Source organism: Dermochelys coriacea, chromosome 16 (assembly GCF_009764565.3).
Source record: "Dermochelys coriacea isolate rDerCor1 chromosome 16, rDerCor1.pri.v4, whole genome shotgun sequence".
Classification (NCBI taxonomy): Eukaryota; Metazoa; Chordata; order Testudines; family Dermochelyidae; genus Dermochelys; species Dermochelys coriacea.
In genome coordinates, this window is record NC_050083.1 from 8,106,677 (window position 1) to 8,126,703 (window position 20,027).

The window sequence follows — 20,027 nt, forward strand, 5'->3', positions numbered from 1 at the left end:
GGAGGTTTGTAGGGCCAGCTGGAAGTAGAAAGACTGAAGGAAGATTAGCTCTCAGTCTATGTAAGGGTCCTACCTGGCCCCCAACACTGCACTACTGGAGTACCTCAATCTTTAATGGGTTTATCTGCACAATACCCTGTGAGGCAGGCAGTGCTATCATTCCCATTGTACAGATGGAAAACTGAGACACCAACAAGTTGAATGATTTGCCCAAGGTCACACAGGAAGCCTGTGGCAGAACAGGAATGGAACCTGGATCACCCCAATCCCGGATGAGCCCCCTAGCCCTTGGCCCATCCTTCCTGTCCAGCCTCCACTCTCAGGCAATTTAGCACACGCTGCAGTAGTGTCAGAAGGACAGTGCCATGAGGATGTGGGATTAGCGCTCCACTGCAGAAAGTTTAGCAGTGGGGTAGTGCAAGTCATTTGCCAGCCCATCACAGGGGCAGTGGGATCAAGGTGGATTACACCTTGATCCCTGATAATCCAGGCCTTTGTCTATGTCTTGAGGGAACATAAACAGCGATTACAAGGAGTTTGTTACCCATCAGCCCTACACTGAAGCAATAGACACAGTCTTATCAATTAATTTCCAAGGGAACCTCCCGCAACACCTTGCCCTCAGTCATTGCTGAATCGCTCTGAACCAGAGATGAGAAGCACAAAGTTGCAACCCTGAGGAGATGGGCCATTTACAGGAAGGCCAACCAGAACTGGGTTATTTTGAGCAGCACAGCCAGAAATTACAGCCCGTAAACCTGCTTCTGAAACACGCTCCCAATCAGAGGAGCTAAGGACTATTCCAGAGTCCAATGGGTCTCTTCACAACTTTACAATTTTACTGTCTGATATTACATCATTTTCTACCGCATCTGCCCCCAAAGCCTGAGCCATCCGCTGAGCTCCTGCATTTCCCCTCCCGAGACCTCTCTCCTGGCTAACGACTGGGCTCAGGGAGTCCTTCGAACCAAGCAGAAAAAAAGCCTTGCCTAATGCTACCTCAACAGTGACCGTGCACCAACCCCTGGGCATGACAGCAACCCAGCTGCAGAGAGAATACCATGGGAGGTGCTGTAGCAGATCCTTGGAGAGTTCTTGGATCGCTGAGACAATCCCGAAGCAGGCGTTGGTCCTAACAGTAAGAATTGAATACGGAGATGCGGAAGTGGCCAGAAGCAGATGTAAGCCGCATCAATTTCGGCTGCCTGCAGACGCACTCCGGCTCAGCCCTGCATTTGCCACCTACGGTGCCGATCGTTAATGGAGATTACTCTTGCAAATGTCACTGAAGCGGAAGGAGCCCAACACAGACATAGTGTCGTGCCGGCTGCTGCTACTGCGAACCCAGCCCCCTGAAACCCGGCATCACTGCAGCTAATGCAGACTCCCAAGGAAGAACTGAGAGGAAGAAGTTCAAAACTGCAGCTCCAAGCAGCTAGCAGTGGCAGGTTTCTTTGATCAGGCTGGAATGAGAAAGATGCACTGGGTGGGGTCATCAAGGCCAGTCACTTTAATAGGAAAAAGTCTCTTCTCTTGCAGCATGGGGAGGCGGGACAGTGACACTTGCTTTTCCCTCCAGACACCCGGCTTTGATTGCCGCCTAGGATTTCGACGCTGGGCTCACTCCCAGCCCAGCTCCTGGTGGCGAGACTTTCATTCGGATTGGAAACAAGGTCACATGGGTCACCACGTGGAGTGCACTGTTGCCGAATGGCAGGTGCCGCCTGCTCAGGAGGGCTGCGTCCGTTGTGTACAGCATGCCTAATGGGATGCTACAGGGGTCAGTGTTAGGATTGCTGAGGTGGACTCCGAGAGGCCCAGGGCAGCGGCTGGGTTACTGCGTTGGCAGCACGAGCACTGAGACCCACATCGGTGTGAGCTCCTGCTCTGTAAATGCATTCCCAGCTCCCAGGTGATCCCCAAACCTACCCCCCCACCCCCACTTCCACGCTCACGTCTCACCTTCAGGCCGGTGCTCTCCGCTTCCGAGCCCTTATCCACGCCGGTGATGTAAATGCCCAGCGCGTATTCTGCTCCTCCTCGGATCATGAGGCCCAAGGACTTCCCTTCATTCAGCACCAGGTTCACCTGCGGAGAGGGAGAGCTGGTATTTACGGAGCCCTGGAGACGTGCCCAATACTTTACGGGTGCAGGGAAGAGGCACTGCCCCTACCCCAAGTCTGGGACAATATGGTGTCCAACCGCTGGCCATCGAGGCTGGTCCTGGCTTGAGGGAGATGGTGTTTAGAAGACAGTGTGTACCTAGAATCGGAGAATCTGGCTGATTATGAACTGAAAATGTGCTCCTTGTACAGGGTCTGAATCAGCCCCTTTGCTAGGAGGAGGACAGAGGGGCAACGCCTCCCCAGCCCCTCCAGCCATCTCCCCGGCAGCCCCCGAATGGTTCTGGTGCGATGCTTCCCTGCTACAGCAGCTCTGCAGCGCCCCACCTGGCTGCCGGCTGCATTGCAAGGGAGGGAAGTGAGTCATTCTAGTGCAGGGGTGGCCAGCCTGGGGCTCCGGAGCCCCATGCGGCTCTTCAGATGTCAATATGCGGCTCCTTGTCTAGGCACCGACTCCGGGGCGGGAGCTACAGGCGCCAACTTCCCAATGTGCCCGGGGGGTGCTCGCTGCTCAACCCCTGGCTTTGCCACAGGCCCTGCCCCCACTCCACCCCTTCCCGCCCCCTCCCCTGAGCCGGCCGTGCCCTCGCTCCTCCCCCTCCCTCCCAGAGCCTCCTGCATGCCACGAAACAGCTGATTGGTGGGACTGCTGGTGGGTGGGAGGTGCTGGAAGCGGCGGGGGGGAGGTGATGGGGGGGACTGTTGACGTATTACTGTGGCTCTTTGGCAAGGTACCTTGGTAAATTCTGGCTCCTTCTCAGGCTCAGGTTGGCCAGCCCTGTTCTAGTTGCTCCTTTTGCCATGCTAGCGGAGACCCGGGGAGAGCAGGATGGCGAGGGACCGGCTCCAGGGCGAGGGAAATAGCTGAAGTATTGGTTGTGGGCCCTTGCCATGTTTGTGTGGATGATTATGACAAACAAAATTAGCAAAAAGGAGAAAGGTCTCTCCAACCTGGAGCAAGTGGTATAAATTAGAGCCTGCCACATTGCAGCACTAACATGTGTCAGACCTGACTGCTCTGGATCTGAAAAGTCATTATGGAGTCCAGAGCATATTCCTCTGCTGGACCAATCTTAACCCCAAATCTAGGGAGCAAAGCTGCATATCGGAACAAATCTGATTCCACTGACTGTCGGTATGGGAAACAGAGATCTCTTGTTCCTGTTTCCTTCTAACATTGTCAGGACTAATTGCCAGTTTGCCTGAGGGCTGGCCAATGGCTAGATAGTCAGCGTAACATTTTCAGAAAGCCCCAAGGATCTGTGGGGTCCAGTGCTCCAAAGATATCCACCCCAACCGGTGATGCGAAGCATGTCTAAGTTGAAGGTTTCAGAGTAGCAGCCGTGTTAGTCTGTATTCGCAAAAAGAAAAGGAGGACTTGTGGCACCTTAGAGACTAACAAATTTATTAGAGCATAAGCTTTCGTGAGCTACAGCTCACTTCATCGGATGCATTGGTATTGCCATTCCTTCTTTGGGACCAGTTGGAATTTCTCCCTAAGGAGAGGAAAAGGCACAAAGGAATCATTTTCCGTTATGTGCTCAAGATCCCTTTCATAATCCAGCACAGAACAGGTGGATGGGCAATTAAAATGTTGGCGTTACTCCAAACTGAAGGCTGAATGTAATAAAGGATGACATTTAAACTTAGAAGCAACCAGATATCCGGATTTCCTTGCGGCCACAATTGTGACTGATTTCTCCTCAGGGAAACAGGAGAAGTCTGAGTTTAGGACGGATGCTAGCGCAGAGGTGGGCAAACTACGGCCCACGGGCCGCATCCGGCCCATGGGACCATCTTGCTCGGCTCCTGAGCTCCGGCCGGGGAGGCTAGCCCCCGGCTCCTTCCCTGCTGTCCCCCTTCCCCCGCAGCCTGAGTGTGCCGTGGGGTGGCCCGCTGCTCTTGCTGGGCAGTGCGACGGCGTGGCTGGCTCCAGCATGGCAAGGGGCAGAGAGTCGGGGGTCCAGGGGTGGCAGTCAGAGGACAGGGAGCAGGGTGGTTGGATGGGTCAGGGGTTCTGGGGGGGCAGTCAGGGGACAGGGGGCAGTTGGATGGGGTGGAGGTTTTGGGGAGAGCGGTCAGGGGACGAGGAACGGGGGAGGGGGTTGGATAGGGCGCGGGAATCCCACAGGGCCTGTCAGGGGTCGGGGGTGTGGATAGGGATTGGGGCAGTCAGGGAACAGGGAGAAGGGGGGTTGATAGGGGGTTAAGTCTTGGGGGGCAGTTAAGGGCAGGGGTCCCAGGAGGGGGCGGTCAGGGGACAAGGAGCACATCAGATGGGTGGATGGGTCAGGGATTCTGAGGGGGGCAGTCAGGGGGCAGGAAGTGGGAGGGGGCAGATAGAGGGCAGGGGCCAGGCTGTTTGGGGAGGCACAGCCTTCTCTATCCAATCCTCCATATAGTTTTGCAACCCTGATGTGGCCCTTGGGCCAAAAAGTTTGCCCACCCCTGTGCTAGTGGGAGCGGGGCTACAATTTCTCTTTCATGCACAGCCAGGCTGGGGGCCCTGGGTGTCGGAGGGTCAGCCACGGTGTCAGCTGGCTCAAAATTGAGGCTAGATAGTAAAGGCCAAGATTGGGCAGACCACAGCCTTCGGATTGAAAAGGCAGCTTCATTTGGTCAAAGGATAATCTGGCAACAAGCCAACATGCCCCAAAGCCTTTAAAATGCTGTTCATTCTGGAAAAAAAAACTGTAGGGGAAATATGAACCATCAAGGAGCTAAGAACAAATAGAAGTCTGAAGAGGACATTCATCTTTACTATATTAACTCAGCCCCAAGCAATAGGGGGAGGGCCTGCCGTCTGTGTAAATCCAAAACCAGCTGTGTAGTAAAAGGATTGAGATGCATTTTGCCTATTTCTTTTATGTTCCTAGGAAAGAGGACTCCCAAGTACCTGACTTGCACCTGCTGCCAGCAACAAGTGTTACCCAAGAGGTGGTATCATGCACCTATCTAGAGATACTGAGCACCTCCGACATGTGCCAAGCCATTAATACCCTGTGATTTCCCCAACCAATTCAATAGTTTGTAGAATCTGTGGGGGATGGCCTGAAGGGGTTTGCTGATGAATAAAGGTAAATCAGCATAGAGGCATATTTTTGTCTCTCGGGGCTCTATTTTATCCGCTAACACTCTAATTTTTATTGCCAGAGGCTCTTAGGCCAAATCAAACAGGAGTGGGAACAGCCCTGCCTGCTACCCCAAGAAGGGGAGACATAGTGATTGGTTAAGACACAAGAGGTAAGACTGGAGTACAAAAGTCTAACCCACAGCAAATTACAGCAACAAGGGAAACAGAAGATAGTGCTGATTAGAAGCTATTTGCAGGTAAGTCTGTCTTTTTGTTCATAGTTTGTACAGCACCCAGCACAATGGGTTTAAAATCGAAGGCCACCAGGGGTCAGACCGAGCAGCTGTTATACTTTCCCAGACTTCCCCTGGAGAAACTGTCCACCCTTTGACAGCTCAGATCTAGGTCTTGCCGGACACACATCACTACGCACACAAAGGGGCACATGGCTGTGACCGTCCCTCCTAACGCAGCCCACAGAAGCAGAGAAGGAAGATGTGAAAATGGAGTGAGACACTGTTGGAGGAGTACCTGAAAGAGGACTGCCTCTCTGCTGCTCAGACACCTCAAGGAGCTGTTTACATCCGACATGCCCTTTTGCTGTGCCACGGGCAGGGTACGATTTGCCCTGGTGAGGGTACAGGGGAGATCAGAGCAAAAGCTAGCCCTGAAGAATCTAAAAAGCCCTGGACTTGCCAGAAGCTCTGCATGGGATGAGGATCAGTCCAGTCTGCATGGCCTGGGACCCATGTTATGCAGAAAGGCAGAGGCAGGCTCTCTGGAGCCCTCTGAGTAGATTTTCAAAATGGGGGAAAGCAGGATTTACATGGATACCTGCTCTACACTGGGAAAGAGTTCAGAACTTAGGGACCATGATGTACACATTGGCGGGTTTGGAGTAAATAGGGAAAGAAATGCAGACATGCTGCATCCAAAGGGTAACACCATCATGGAGGTAGCTCCTGAGAAAGTGACTCAAGGAAAGAGATCAAGAGATGGCGGCATGTGTTTTGTGGGGGAGGAGACTGAGGGATCAAGTAAACAAAAAAAGCAAAAACAGAGATGCAGGCCCTTGACTAGGACTCAGGAGATGTGGGTTCAATTCCCAGCTTTGCTACAAAAACCCCGGACAAGTCATTTAATCTCTTGGTGCTTCAGTTCTCGACTTGTAAACCAAGGAGACTGATTCTGACTTTTCTATTGCGTTTGAGCTCTTTGGAGCAGGGCCTGTCTCTAACTACGTGTTTGTGCAATGCCTTAGGGCAAGGGAGAACCTCCTCGATTGGGGCTATCGAAATACAAATTCTTGACACACACCCAAGGCTGGTTCAAACAGTCTTTGTCTCCCCATTCCAAAACCCCCACAACACCCTACTAACTAATAAATGATGGAGAATAACCACACTCAACATACAGCAGTATATCACCTCACCTTCAAAGTTCTCACAGCACTTGACACTTATTAATTAACCCCCCTGTGAGGTAGGCAATGATTATTGTTACCCCCAATGTATAAAGGGGGAAGCTGAGACACAAAGAAATATTGTAACTTGACAAGGTCACACACAGAGTCAGGGATAAAACTGGGAAGAGAACCCAAGCTCTCACATTTGCTTGTTCTAGATATGCTTTCTGAGCCGGAGCCTCAGCTGGCAGAAATCTGTGCAACTCCACTGACTTTGATGGAGCTGGGCCAATTCACAACAGCGGAGGATCTGTCCCACTGCCCATGTTCTTATGTAAACATGAGATTACAAATGAGTGACACGCTTTTATACAGGTTATGAACTAGACTGAGAGTTCTCTCTCCCCTTTATGCCAGTACATAGCCTAGGAGTCAGACAGAAGCAGTAGCTACAAAGCTGCTCCAGGTGACCTCTTCTTCCAGAATGACACAATAAAGGAACAGTAGGATGAAAAGAGGTCCTCAGAAGGGTGGGGAAGGCCTTTGGATCAGAGGGCCCTGCAACATCCCAAGCCACTGTTAGTGAAACAAGTACTGATCTACAACAGGGGAGGGATAGCTCAGTGGTTTGAGCATTGGCCTGCTAAACCAAAGGTTGCAAGCTCAATCCTTGAGGGGGCCATTTAGGGATCTGGGGCAAAAATTGGGGATTGGCCCTGGGGGGTTGGACTAGATGAGGTCCCTTCCAACCCTGAGATTCTATGAAAGCAAAGGCCATGGCTCCGAGGCAGAGATGAATTAGGCAGTCAGTAATATCTTCCTTTCTCCCATATAAATGTCTGTCCTGCATATTAGGGAGGGGAATTACAAAGCCTGCTCGGGGGAGCTAATAGTATCAATCTGCTGCTACTACTCCTGGAACCATGAGGCCAACTGCAATTATTTTACTAAGGAAAGGAGATTGGGGTAGGAGGAGAGGAAAATCAGCTCCCCAATCCTCACTTAGGCAAAGTTCCCACTGATTTCAAAAGGTGCCATCATGTGTCAGCAATGCCCCTCTGCCATGTACATTGGTCAAACTGGACAGTCTCTATGTAAAAGAATAAATGGACACAAATCAGACGTCAAGAATTGTAACATTCAAAAACCAGTCGGAGAACACTTCAATCTCTCCGGTCACTCGATCACAGACCTGAGGGGGCTATCCTTCAACAAAAAAACTTCAAAAACAGACTCCAACGAGAGACTGCTGAATTGGAATTAATTTGCAAACTGGATACAATTAATTTAGGCTTGAATAGAGACTGGGAATGGATGAGTCATTACACAAAGTAAAACTATTTCCCCATGTTATTTCTCCCCCCCACCCCACCCCCCACTGTTCCTCAGATGTTCTTGTTAACTGCTGGAAATGGCCCACCTTGCTTGTCACCATGAAAGGTTTTCCTCCTTCCCGCCCCCTGCTGCTGGTGATGGCTTATCTTAAGTGATCACTCTCCTTACAGTGTGTATGATAAACCCATTGTTTCATGTTCTCTGTGTGTGTATATAAATCTCTCCTCTGTTTTTTCCACCAAATGCATCCGATGAAGTGAGCTGTAGCTCACGAAAGCTTATGCTCTAATAAATTTGTTAGTCTCTAAGGTGCCACAAGTACTCCTTTTCTTTTTGCGAATACAGACTAACACGGCTGCTACTCTGAAACCTCTCCTTACAGTGTGTATGATAAACCCATTGTTTCATGTTCTCTCTGTGTGTATATAAATCTCCCCACTGTATTTTCCACCAAATGCATCCAATGAAGTGAGCTGTAGCTCACGAAAGCTTATGCTCAAATAAATTTGTTAGTCTCTAAGGTGCCACAAGTACTCCTTTTCTTTTTGCGAATACAGACTAACACAGCTGCTACTCTGAAACCAAGCAATGCTCTTGTTTCTAAATCACAGGACCGCGAGATGGGGGTTGGGGGTCTATTCCCAGCTCTCCCACAGACCTCCCTCCGCCGGCAATTTTGGGTGCCCAACTTAAGCCACCTCAATGTATTTCAAATCCATCAGGCATTCTTATAAGGCCAGATTTTCACAAGACCTCTGAGCCAGATATTCCAAAGGCTCAGTACCCACAGTTAGAGCTAGATTGTCCAAAGTGCCAGCAGGTACCTGGTGTGCTGAGCTTTTAAAATCTGGCTCACAGGTGCTGTATTCCTTCTGGGCCATGGGCTGGTCATGGTACTCTACTGTGTACACCCATGAGAGACATTGCCCGGGAGTTAACTCTGTGTTTGCTCAAGAACAAGCCAGGGCTTCAGGATCCCCCTGGACATGTGTGTGTTGTTATCACTAATGAATCATACAAACACGACTCCACTCTGTCCAGGGACAGCTGGCACACATGCCGCAACAGACAGGTGTTAATTACTTTCCACAGACATCTGGCAGCATCATTATCAGGCAAACGTAGGGCTGACATTTCCCCTCTGCCATAGGCTGACACTCTAGATCGTGGAGCTGCTTTTACAGAGTTTACAGTTATACCCTATTTTCCCATAGCCTCTCAGATAGTCACCCTTAATTTTTCCCCTGAACATTCTACTCTAAAAGTTTGTGTACATGGGGACAATCAGGAAAGTTAATCTGAATTAACTAAAGTGGTGAATTTAAAACGGATTAGTAAAACCACATCAAACCCTTGTATGGATACCTTCATTCAGAATGAAAGTGGCCTTAAATCAGGTTAGTTTCCGAAGTGTTTTGTTCCCATACAGACAAGCCCTAAGGGCGGTAGGAAGATTGGGTTTAGTAGAAGACAGGAGGCCAGGTCCCCGCTACAAAGGTTTTTTGAGATAGATGTGTCAGTCAGGGGTGTGAGAAAACCACAGTCCCTACCCAACCTGGCTATGCTGGCAAACCCCCCAGTGTATATGCAGTTATAGTGATAAAAGAGTGTGTCAGTCAGCATAGCGTACATCATTCTGGGAAGTAGCATCACTATGTGGGCAGAAAAACTCCTTCCGATGGTATAAGTGGTGTCTGCACTGGGGGCTATGCTGGCAAAGCATCTGTAAGGTAGACAAGGCCAGAGGATGGGAGAGCAACGTGGAATTCTTGTCATTGTTTAGGTAGCAACAGTGTCTGCAGAGCGCTGGATACTTTCCAGACACCGTCCCTTCCCCTGAAAGGAAACAATCCAAGACAGAGGTTATAGAATCATAGAATATCACAATTGGAAGGGACCTCAGGAGGTCATCTACTCAAAGCAGGACCAATCCCCAATTTTTGCCACAGATCCCTAAATGGCCCCCTAAAGGATTAAACTCACAACCCTGGGTTTAGCAGGCCAATGCTCAAACCACTGAGCTATCCCTCCCCCCTTCTGAACTCAGGTTCTGAACTCAGGAATGGCAGACAGATGTCAGGAGAGAATCACTTCCTGTCCTGGGAGAATTTAAGATTTCAGACATTTTTCCCACCCCAAATCGGGATGAAAAGTCAAAATCTCAAAAATTTTTGGCAACTGACAAATTGGGGGAGGAAAAATTAGTTCAGGTCAAAGTGGGGTTTTTTGATAATTTCAAAATGTTTCCATTTCAACTTTTTTTCCTATTTTTAAATCTTTTTAGTCCAAATTTACTGAAATTTTAAAACATAATAGGCCCCGTGAGCAGAAAAACCCACTCTCCAGTTCAAAAATGTTGAAATGGGGACATTTGACAATTTCAGAATGGTTTCCAAACAGTTTTTGAGTCAGGAGATTCCCTGTTTCAATTCAGATGAATTGGCATTTTTCAGCAATAAAACAGTTCATTAAAAAAAAAAAATTCCTGACCAGTTCTAGTTATGACCACCCTGTTCGGGGTGTCCTGGTATTGACCTAAGGCAGAAGAGGGAGGGGGAAGGCTTTGAACAGTTTCTCAAAACCTTCTGGTAGCATGGACCACATGATAATAGACTGGGCATCTTCTCCTCCTATTTGTGATGGCATGGACCACCTTCCCCCACCTACACATTCATGACCACAGAGCACCACCTTCTCCCATCTGCAACAATAGAACATCCCTGGGGCAACTATTTACATGGGAAAGCAACATTAGTTCATGCATTTCCAAGGGTTTTCAGTGCAATATGGCAGCTGGAAAGGAAAGGAAGACCCAGCGTAGTAAAGTCTCCTCAACTCCATGCATTTACCATCTTTGAAGGGCTCCTTCCAGGCCTTTTTTGCCTGTAGTTTCAGCCCCAGTCCTCTCGGCTGAACAAGCTTGCTCACACCCAGCAATCTCTGCTCTCGCTGAGCATCCCCCCAGCACTTTATAGGAAAGCAGGTGTTCCCTGTTCAGCTGTACCACCTTAGTAATCAGAGTTGGCTGCCCCAGGACTCTAGCCCTTAAGGGGCAAACCGCCCTGGTACAGGGCCAGATTTGCAAGATGGATCAGCCCACTGGGCGTTGAGCTCTTGTGAAGATCTGGCCTGCCGTGACCAGATAGCTCATAGAAGAGCACCAGCAAGGGCTCTGTAGACATTGGTGGCCATGGGAAACTTGGGAAATGCTACACTGCCTGATCTGCAGCTTGCCGAGGACAATGAGAGTCTGTCCATTGACTTTAGTGGGCTTTGGATCAGGCCCTAAGTGATGGAGGGGAGGATTAGGTGCTTGTCTTGTTAATTACATATTTGTTTGCTAAAGTTACATAATCAAATTCCACACCTCTCACATGCTCTCCAGTCCAACCCACATTTTTCCTCCCACTCACCAATGGCAATTCAGCTCCAGTGTCTTTAGGACCCTCCCTCTGCCTAAAGGGGTGGCTCACTCCTAAGATAAATCAATGAAGGCTGGGATTTTCTAAAAAGCCTAAGGGAGTTAGACACCCAAGTGATTCCAGTCTATATATGTTCTTATACCACGTTCCTCACCATAGTGTTTGAGCACCCAGCTCCCACAGGCTCTTTTGAAAATCCCAGTCCAAGGAGATAAGACAAGGACTTAGTTCATAAATCCTTAGATACAAGAAACTAGCTAAGAAAAGGCAATAGATATATTTACAAGGTTAAAGCAGGTAAACATATGCACACAAATTAGTTACCCGCTTAAGTTCCAAAAAGTAATAGAAGCTGCTGTAATGTGTAAGCTCCATATGTCCTATAGGGCTAATTCAGGCTAAGCAGCTTGGGGATCCCTTGCTTATGCTTAGAAATATTGCCCTCTCCAAATTCCAAGCGGCACAGCAATCCAGTACTGTCTGGGAGTTTTATTCCCTTCCTCCAGAGTTGAAGCGGTGATGGGACAAGCATTTGTGCACGTGCCTTCTTCATGGGTGTGAGGAAAACAATCAACATAGTATTTTGTCCCTTGTTGTTCCATAATGGTTTGCCTGGTGTCTATAGGCCTTCTTTTGTTGGGCAGGAGATGACACCTCTTGTGGTAAACTAGTATTTCACATTTGGTAATGCTTCTCCCCTGACTGTGTGAGTTTCCAGTTTCATAGCAAAGACTTTTATAGTTACAAAGCAAATACTTAAATCTTGCTTTATAACATAGGATGCAGATATTATAAGTGAGGTTATGAAATGCTTGCGAGTTGCTGCCTGCATTAAAGTCCAAACACTAAACACACTCGGATAAACTTAACAGCTGTTTTAACCATGCTAACACACAGATGAGCCAGACATTTCCAGCTGTGCATTAGTCAGTGTTCGGTGAGGCCTAGGGGCCTTGGCATGAGCTGGCACCTGGTCTGCCAGCGTCACCGTAAACTGTCAATTGGTGTCTTAGCAGCAGGGCAAAATTCCAGTTCCAATTCCAAATTCATTGCATTTTATGAGCTGGATCCAAAGGCAGCTCTCATTTTTATAACCTGATTTTACAGCTGCTTTGCAGGCCTGCTAATGTCCCATTGTCACCCATTCAAGTTTTTACGGGACTGCCAGCAGCCAATCGGATAATGACACGGTGCATATTAATGAACTCTGCAGAGACTGCTCCATATCCACCCCAGCCTTGTAGTTCCTCACCTGTTGTTCCCCTTTTATCACTGCTGGCTTGTAGAAAGAGAGGGGAGAAGGCTGTTAAGCTGACTTCACACTGTAATATGGACATCATTAGCCTTATTAGGGTAGATGAGAAAGAATGAGCTTATGCTCAAATAAGTGGGATCTGAGTTACCCAGGAAATAATTTTCTGTAGTATGTGGCTGGTGAATCTTGCCCATATGCTCAGGGTTTAGCTGATTGCCATATTTGGGGTCGGGAAGGAATTTTCCTCCAGGGCAGATTGGAGAGGCCCTGGAGGTTTTTCGCCTTCCTCTGTAGCATGGGGCATGGTTGACTTGAGGGAGGCTTCTCTGCTCCTTGAAGTCTTTAAACCATGATTTGAGGACTTCAATAGCTCAGACATGGGTGAGGTTTTTCATAGGAGTGGGTGGGTGAGATTCTGTGGCCTGCACTGTGCAGGAGGTCAGACTAGATGATCAGAATGGTCCCTTCTGACCTTTATATCTATGAATCTATGAATCTATAAATAAATTTGTTAGTCTCTAAGATGCCACAAGTACTCCTTTTCTTTTTGCGAATACAGACTAACACGGCTGCTACTCTGAAACCTGAAAGAATGAGAGGAAGGCTTCCTAGCCACCGCAGCCAATTCATTCATGCTGTCTGCGTTCCGTGGAATGGCTACAGCTATGAAGGCTAGATAGTCATCCATACAAGAAACTAGCTAGCTAGGGCCTCTTCTTACCCATGCCTCCAAAATGTTTAAATTAATTGGTTTTTAACCCCTTCATTGCTTTTAGGGGCACAAGGTACTGAAATCAATTATAGGGTTACATAGTCATGAAAGACTTGTAGCAGGCCCTCTGCTCTACAGACTAGACACTAGAGCTGGACAACAATTTTCAACTAAAATTTTTTCTTGTCAAAAATGGGATTTTGGCCTAGTGGAAAAAATGCTGTTTGGGACCAAAAACTGATTTTTGATGGGAGATTTTTTTTTCTGTTTAGTTTGTTTTTAATTGAATTTCGTTGGGTGTTGTTTTCAAAAACTGAAAAATATCTGATTTTTTCTCTATCCTTTTCCTTCTTTCCCCTTTATTTATTTATTGGCCAGTGATTTCAATAAAATGAATTCTATTTAGGGTTCCCTTTCCCACATACGTTTTCCCTCTTTCTTTTCTTTCTTCTTTTTCCTCACTAACTTTTCAAATCTCCTCCAACTTTGGAAGAGTCACAGAGTGGGAAAACGAAAAACAAAACTAACTCAGCATTGTTACAGATGAGTCAATTCCATACTGTTCTATAGATGTTCTTATATCACGTTCATCACATAGTATCCGAGTGCTTTCTAACAGTCCATTAAGCAACAAGACTAACATCTGCTATATGCTTATTTGCTCACCCTCTCCCCTGGGGGAGAAGTGGATCCAGTGGAGTTTCTTTTTTTGATGGAGTTATTTTTTTAAATTTGTTTTAAACATGCACTAAGACAACCCCTGCCCCCCTTTCCCAGAAGATCCAGAGTGCTCCAAGAGCTAGAACAATGCAGCCCAGAGTGAAACAATGCTGCAGGAAGAAGAATAGCCTCATAACAATACCAGAAAACAACTGTAGGTGGTGACAAATCTCCATGGTCTGTGACTGGTGGATACCTCCCAGCTAGTCACACATGGATAGGAAACCTTGGGTGCCTGTAATACCTGCTGCCATTTTGATAGGGTGCTGGATCTTTTGGCGGGGGGAGGGGTTGTTTTTAATATGCATGCTGCTATGCATTTAGAGAAGCAAGATCAAAGAAAGGTTAATGTAATCAACCACACATTTCATGTACTTAAAGTTCGGTATCTGCTTAAGTACCTTGCTGAATTGGTGCCTTAAGGATCAATGAGTGAAAATAACTAAACTCAGGACACTGGCAACTAAAGAGTACAAAGCCCTCCCCTACATCATGAGCCTGAACTACTGTGTAAAAACCCCAAACAATGCTTAAAAATACACAGCTGCTAGCAGTCACAGTATACTGGGATGGCAAGAACTTTATTGCATTTCTTAATCAAATAATATCGAAGGCTCTCAGGTAAACACTGAAAAAGACCCAATTTATATTAAGCTGCAGGCTGCCAAGGAGAATGTCAACTGGCAGCAAGGGACAAAAGAAAACAATCACATTTAGAGTGCCTGACTTCTTGACAAAAGGCAGATCCATGCTGTAGCCAAGAAATGAAAAGGAATTGAGTGTATAAAGGAGGAGATCTATTTCTTCTCTGATTTGGGGTCAGTAGTCAGGCAGAAAGGAGGAGGGCCGAGAGTACACTCCAGGATCTGAATATGGAGACCGGCTTATTACACTTTAGTACTTATTGTACTAAATGAAGAATGAAATACTGGGAGAAAAGCTAGTGGCTTTGAGATAAGAAGTCAGAAGCTTTGCCAGAAAAGGTGCAGATTTTATGCAGGAACCTCTCACTTCTTAGGGCTTGATCCTTCACCATTGAAATAAATGGGACTTTGGCCACTGAGTTATATGGGAGCTGGATCAGACCCCTTAAGGAGCAAAAAAGGGTGAGGTTCTTCACAGACGGCCCAGTCTGTCAATCACCAGCCTTCCATAGGTCCTTGAACTGGGGGTGCTGCCACACCCACTGGCTTTAAGTGCTTTTAATCATATAAAGGGTTTATAGTTTGTTTCAATGGCTCTCAGCACCCCCACTGTACAAATTGTTCCAGCATTCCTTCTGCTTTCTTCAGATTCTGGACTGCTTCAGGAGCCAAAACAGCTCAGCCCCAGGGGTGCTCTAATTTATAGCAGCCTTCCTGGGCATGCCCTGCAGTTTGAAGTAGTACAAAAGTCCCCATAGTCATGAGTGCGACAGACACTCCCCTGTCTCACTCCCACCCCCAGCACATCCTCTGAACTGCGGCTAGCCAGGGCGCCTTTGCAACATGCTGTCAGCCCCTTTGCACTGCTGGAATGGCATACAGCGGGCAAGGAACAAAAATCTGTCCCTGAATTATTTGCATCAGCTTTCATTTTAGTTCCACTCACATGATTTGGGGCAGTTGGGTAGAATTGGTTTGATCTATCTTCAGGTTTTATAATAGCCACCCGAGGAGCGGAGTGTATTCCATGTAAAATTAACAGAAATAACATAGGCCCTAGTGAGTGGAATTCATGGAGTTTCTGGCACTTTTCCCTTATGCAAAAAAGAAAAGGAGTACTAGTGGCACCTTAGAGACTAACAAATTTATTTGAGCATAAGCTTTTGTGAGCTACAGCTCACTTCATTGGATGCATTCGGTGGAAAATATAGTGGGGAGATTTAGATACACACACAGAGAACATGAAACAATGGGTTTTATCATACACACCGTAAGGAGAGTGATCACTTAAGATGAGCTATTATCAGCAGGAAGGAGGGGGGGAAGGAGGAAAACCTTTTGTGGTGACAATCAAGGTGGGCCATTTCCAGCAGTTAACAAGAACGTCTGAGGAACAGTGGGGGGTGGGGTGGGGGGAGAAATAACATGGGGAAATAGCTTTACTTTATGTAATGACCCATCTACTCCCAGTCTCTATTCAAGCCTAAGTTAATTGTATCCAGTTTGCAAATTAATTCCAATTCAGCAGTCTCTAGTTGGAGTCTGTTTCTGAAGTTCTTTTGTTGAAAGATAGCCACCCTCAGGTCTGTAATCGAGTGACCGGAGAGATTGAAGTCTTCTCCGACCGGTTTTTGAATGTTATAATTCTTGACGTCTGATTTGTGTCCATTTATTCTTTTACATAGAGACTGTCCAGTTTGACAAATGTACATGGCAGAGGGGCATTACTGGCATATGATGGCATATATCACATTGGTAGATGCACAGGTGAACGAGACTCTGATAGTGTGGCTGATGTGATTAGGCCCTATGATGGTGTCCCCTGAATAGATATGTGGACAGAGTTGGCAATGGGCTTTGTTGCAAGGATAGGTTCCTGGGTTAGTGGTTCTGTTGTGTGGTGTGTGGTTGCTGGTGAGTATTTGCTTCAGGTTGGGGGGCTGTCTGTAAGCAAGGACTGGCCTATCTCCCAAGATCTGTGAGAGTGATGGGTTATCCTGCAGGATAGGTTGTAGATCCTTGATGATGCGTTGGAGAGGTTTTAGTTGGGGGCTGAAGGTGATGGCTAGTGGCGTTCTGTTATTTTCTTTGTTGGCCCTCTCCTGTAGTTGGTGACTTCTGGGTACTCTTCTGGCTCTGTCAATCTGTTTCTTCACTTCAGCAAGTGGGTATTGTAGTTGTAAGAACTCATGATAGAGATCTTGTAGGTGTTTGTCTCTGTCTGAGGAGTTGGAGCAAATGCGGTTATATCATAGAGCTTGGCTGTAGACAATGGATCGTATGGTGTGATCTGGATGAAAGCTAGAGGCATGTAGGTAGGAATAGCGGTCAGAAGGTTTCCGATATAGGGTGGTGTTTATGTGACCATCGCTTATTAGCACCGTAGTGTCCAGGAAGTGGATCTCTTGTGTGGACTGGTCCAGGCTGAGGTTGATGGTGGGATGGAAATTGTTGAAATCATGGTGGAATTCCTCAAGGGCTTCTTTTCCATGGGTCCAGATGATGAAGATGTCATCAATGTAGCGCAAGTAGAGTAGGGGCATTAGGCGACGAGAGCTGAGGAAGCGTTGTTTTAAGTCAGCCATAAAAATGTTGGCATCCTGTGGGGCCATGCAGCTACCCATCACAGTGCTGCTGATTTGAAGGTATACATTGTCCCCAAATGTGAAATAGTTATGGGTGAGGACAAAGTCACAAAGTTCAGCCACCAGGTTAGCCATGGCATTATCGGGGATACTGTTTCTGACGGCTTGTAGTCCATCTTTGTGTTGAATGTAGAGGCTTCTACATACACAGTGGCTAGGATGGTGTTTTTAGGAAGATCACCAATGGACTGTAGTTTCCTCAGGAAGTCAGTGGTGTCTCGAAGATAGCTGGGAGTGCTGGTAGCGTAGGGCCTGAGGAGGGAGTCTTCATAGCCAGACAATCCTGCTGTCAGGCTGCCAATTCCTGAGATGATGGGGCGTCCAGGATTTCCAGGTTTATGGATCTTGCGTAGCAGATAGAATACCCCAGGTCGGGGTTCCAGGAATGTGTCTGTGCGGATTTGTTCTTGTGCTTTTTCAGGGAGTTTCTTGAGCAAATGCTGTAGTTTCTTTTAGTAACCCTCAGTGGTATCAGTGGGTAATGGCTTGTAGAAAGCGGTGTTGGAGAGCTGCCTAGTAGCCTCTTGTTCATATTCTGACCTATTCATGATGACGACAGCACCTCCTTTGTCAGCCTTTTTGATTATGATGTCAGAGTTGTTTCTGAGGCTGTGGATGGCATTGTGTTCTGCACGGCTGAGGTTATGGGGCAAGTGATGCTGCTTTTCCACAATTTCAGCCCGTGCATGTCGGCAGAAGCACTCTATGTAGAAGTCCAGTCTGTTATTTCGACCTTCAGGAGGAGTCCACCCAGAATTCTTCTTTTTGTAGTGTTCGTAGGAAGGTCCCTGTGGGTTAATACGTTGGTTAGAGGTGTGTTGGAAATATTCCTTGAGTTGGAGACGTCAAAAATAGGATTCTAGGTCACCACAGAACTCTATCATGTTCGTGGGGGTGGAGGGGCAAAAGGAGAGGCCCCGAGATAGGACAGATTCTTCTGCTGGGCTCAGAGTATAGTTGGACAGATTAACAATATTGCTGGGTGGGTTAAGGGAACCACTGTTGTGGCCCCTTGTGGCATGAAGTAGTTTAGTGTCCTTTTTCTTTTGTAGAGAAGCAAAGTGTGTGTTGTAGATGGCTTGTCTAGTTTTTGTAAAGTCCAGCCACGAGGAAGTTTGTGTGGAAGGTTGATTCTTTATAAGAGTATCCAGTTTTGAGAGCTCATTCTTAATCTTTCCCTGTTTGCTGTCGAGGATGCTGATCAGGTGGTTCTGCAGTTTCTTTGAGAGCGTGTGGCACAAGCTGTCAGCATAGTCTGTGTGGTATGTAGATTGTAATGGATTTTTTATCTTCAGTCCTTTCGGTATGATGTCCATCCGTTTGCATTTGGAGAGGAAGATGATGTCTGTCTGTATCTGTACGAGGTTTTTCATGAAGTTGATAGATTTCCACTCCATACCGCTAAATTCAGTGCCTTGCATAATAACAGGTTTTCCTGAAGGACGACCCATCACTCTCACAGATCTTGGGAGACAGGCCAGTCCTTGCTTACAAACAGCCCCCAACCTGAAGCAAATACTCACCAGCAACCACACACCACACAACAGAACCACTAACCCAGGAACCTATCCTTGCAACAAAGCCCGTTGCCAACTCTGTCCACATATCTATTCAGGGGACACCATCATAGGGCCTAATCACATCAGCCACACTATCAGAGGCTCGTTCACCTGCGCATCTACCAATGTGATCTATGCCATCATGTGCCAGCAATGCCCCTCTGCCATGTACATTGGTCAAACTGGACAGTCTCTACGTAAAAGAATAAATGGACACAAATCAGACGTCAAGAATTATAACATTCAAAAACCAGTCGGAGAACACTTCAAGTCACACGATTACAGACCTGAGAGTTTCAGAGTAGCAGCCGTGTTAGTCTGTATTCGCAAAAAGAAAAGGAGTACTTGTGGCACCTTAAATACTAACAAATTTATTTGAGCATAAGCTTTCGTGAGCTACAGCTCACTTCATCGGACGCATTTGGTGGAAAGTGGCTATCTTTCAACAAAAAAACTTCAAAAACAGACTCCAACTAGAGACTACTGAATTGGAATTAATTTGCAAACTGGATACAATTAACTTGAATAGGGACTGGGAGTAGATGGGTCATTACATTAAGTAAAGCTATTTCCCCATGTTACTTCTCCCCCCACCACACCCCCCACTGTTCCTCAGACGTTCTTGTTAACTGCTGGAAATGGCCCACCTTGATTATCACCACAAAAGATTTTCCTCCTTCGCCCCCTCCTTCCTGCTGGTAATAGCTCATCTTAAGTGATCACTCTCCTTACAGTGTGTATGGTAACCCATTGTTTCATGTTCTCTGTGTGTGTGTATATATATAAAAATCTCCCAACTGTATTTTCCAATGAATGCATCCGATGAAGTGAGCTGTAGCTCACGGAAGCTTATGCTCAAATAAATTTGTTAGTCTCTAAGGTGCCACAAGTACTCCTTTTTTTTTTTTGCGAATACAGACTAACACAGCTGCTACTCTTTTCCCTTATGGAGGTCAAAATGCTTGTTGGGGTAGGTTTTTAGATTTTTATTAATTTCCTCTTCTTGGTTGGGACAGGAGAAGGTGTTAGTGTTGTGTCATTCTTAGGGTGGAAAGGTGTGTGCAGATGTTTTATCGGTAACCATCAGAGAAGTTTAAACTCTGTAACCTATACACTATCAAATACAAAACACTT

The 20,027-nt window shown here is 47.0% G+C and overlaps 1 protein-coding gene across 4 annotated transcripts in view; it reads right to left on the bottom strand.

The window, feature by feature from the left end:
* Positions 1 to 20,027, bottom strand: part of WHRN (whirlin) — a 117,086-nt gene that overhangs the window by 59,943 nt on the left and 37,116 nt on the right. For all 4 annotated transcript variants that reach the window (XM_043498754.1, XM_038374933.2, XM_038374934.2 and 1 more), the window contains one exon: positions 1,963 to 2,088. In XM_043498754.1, the coding sequence (XP_043354689.1) occupies positions 1,963 to 2,088 (126 nt within the window). The remainder of the gene's footprint in view (positions 1 to 1,962; positions 2,089 to 20,027) is intronic.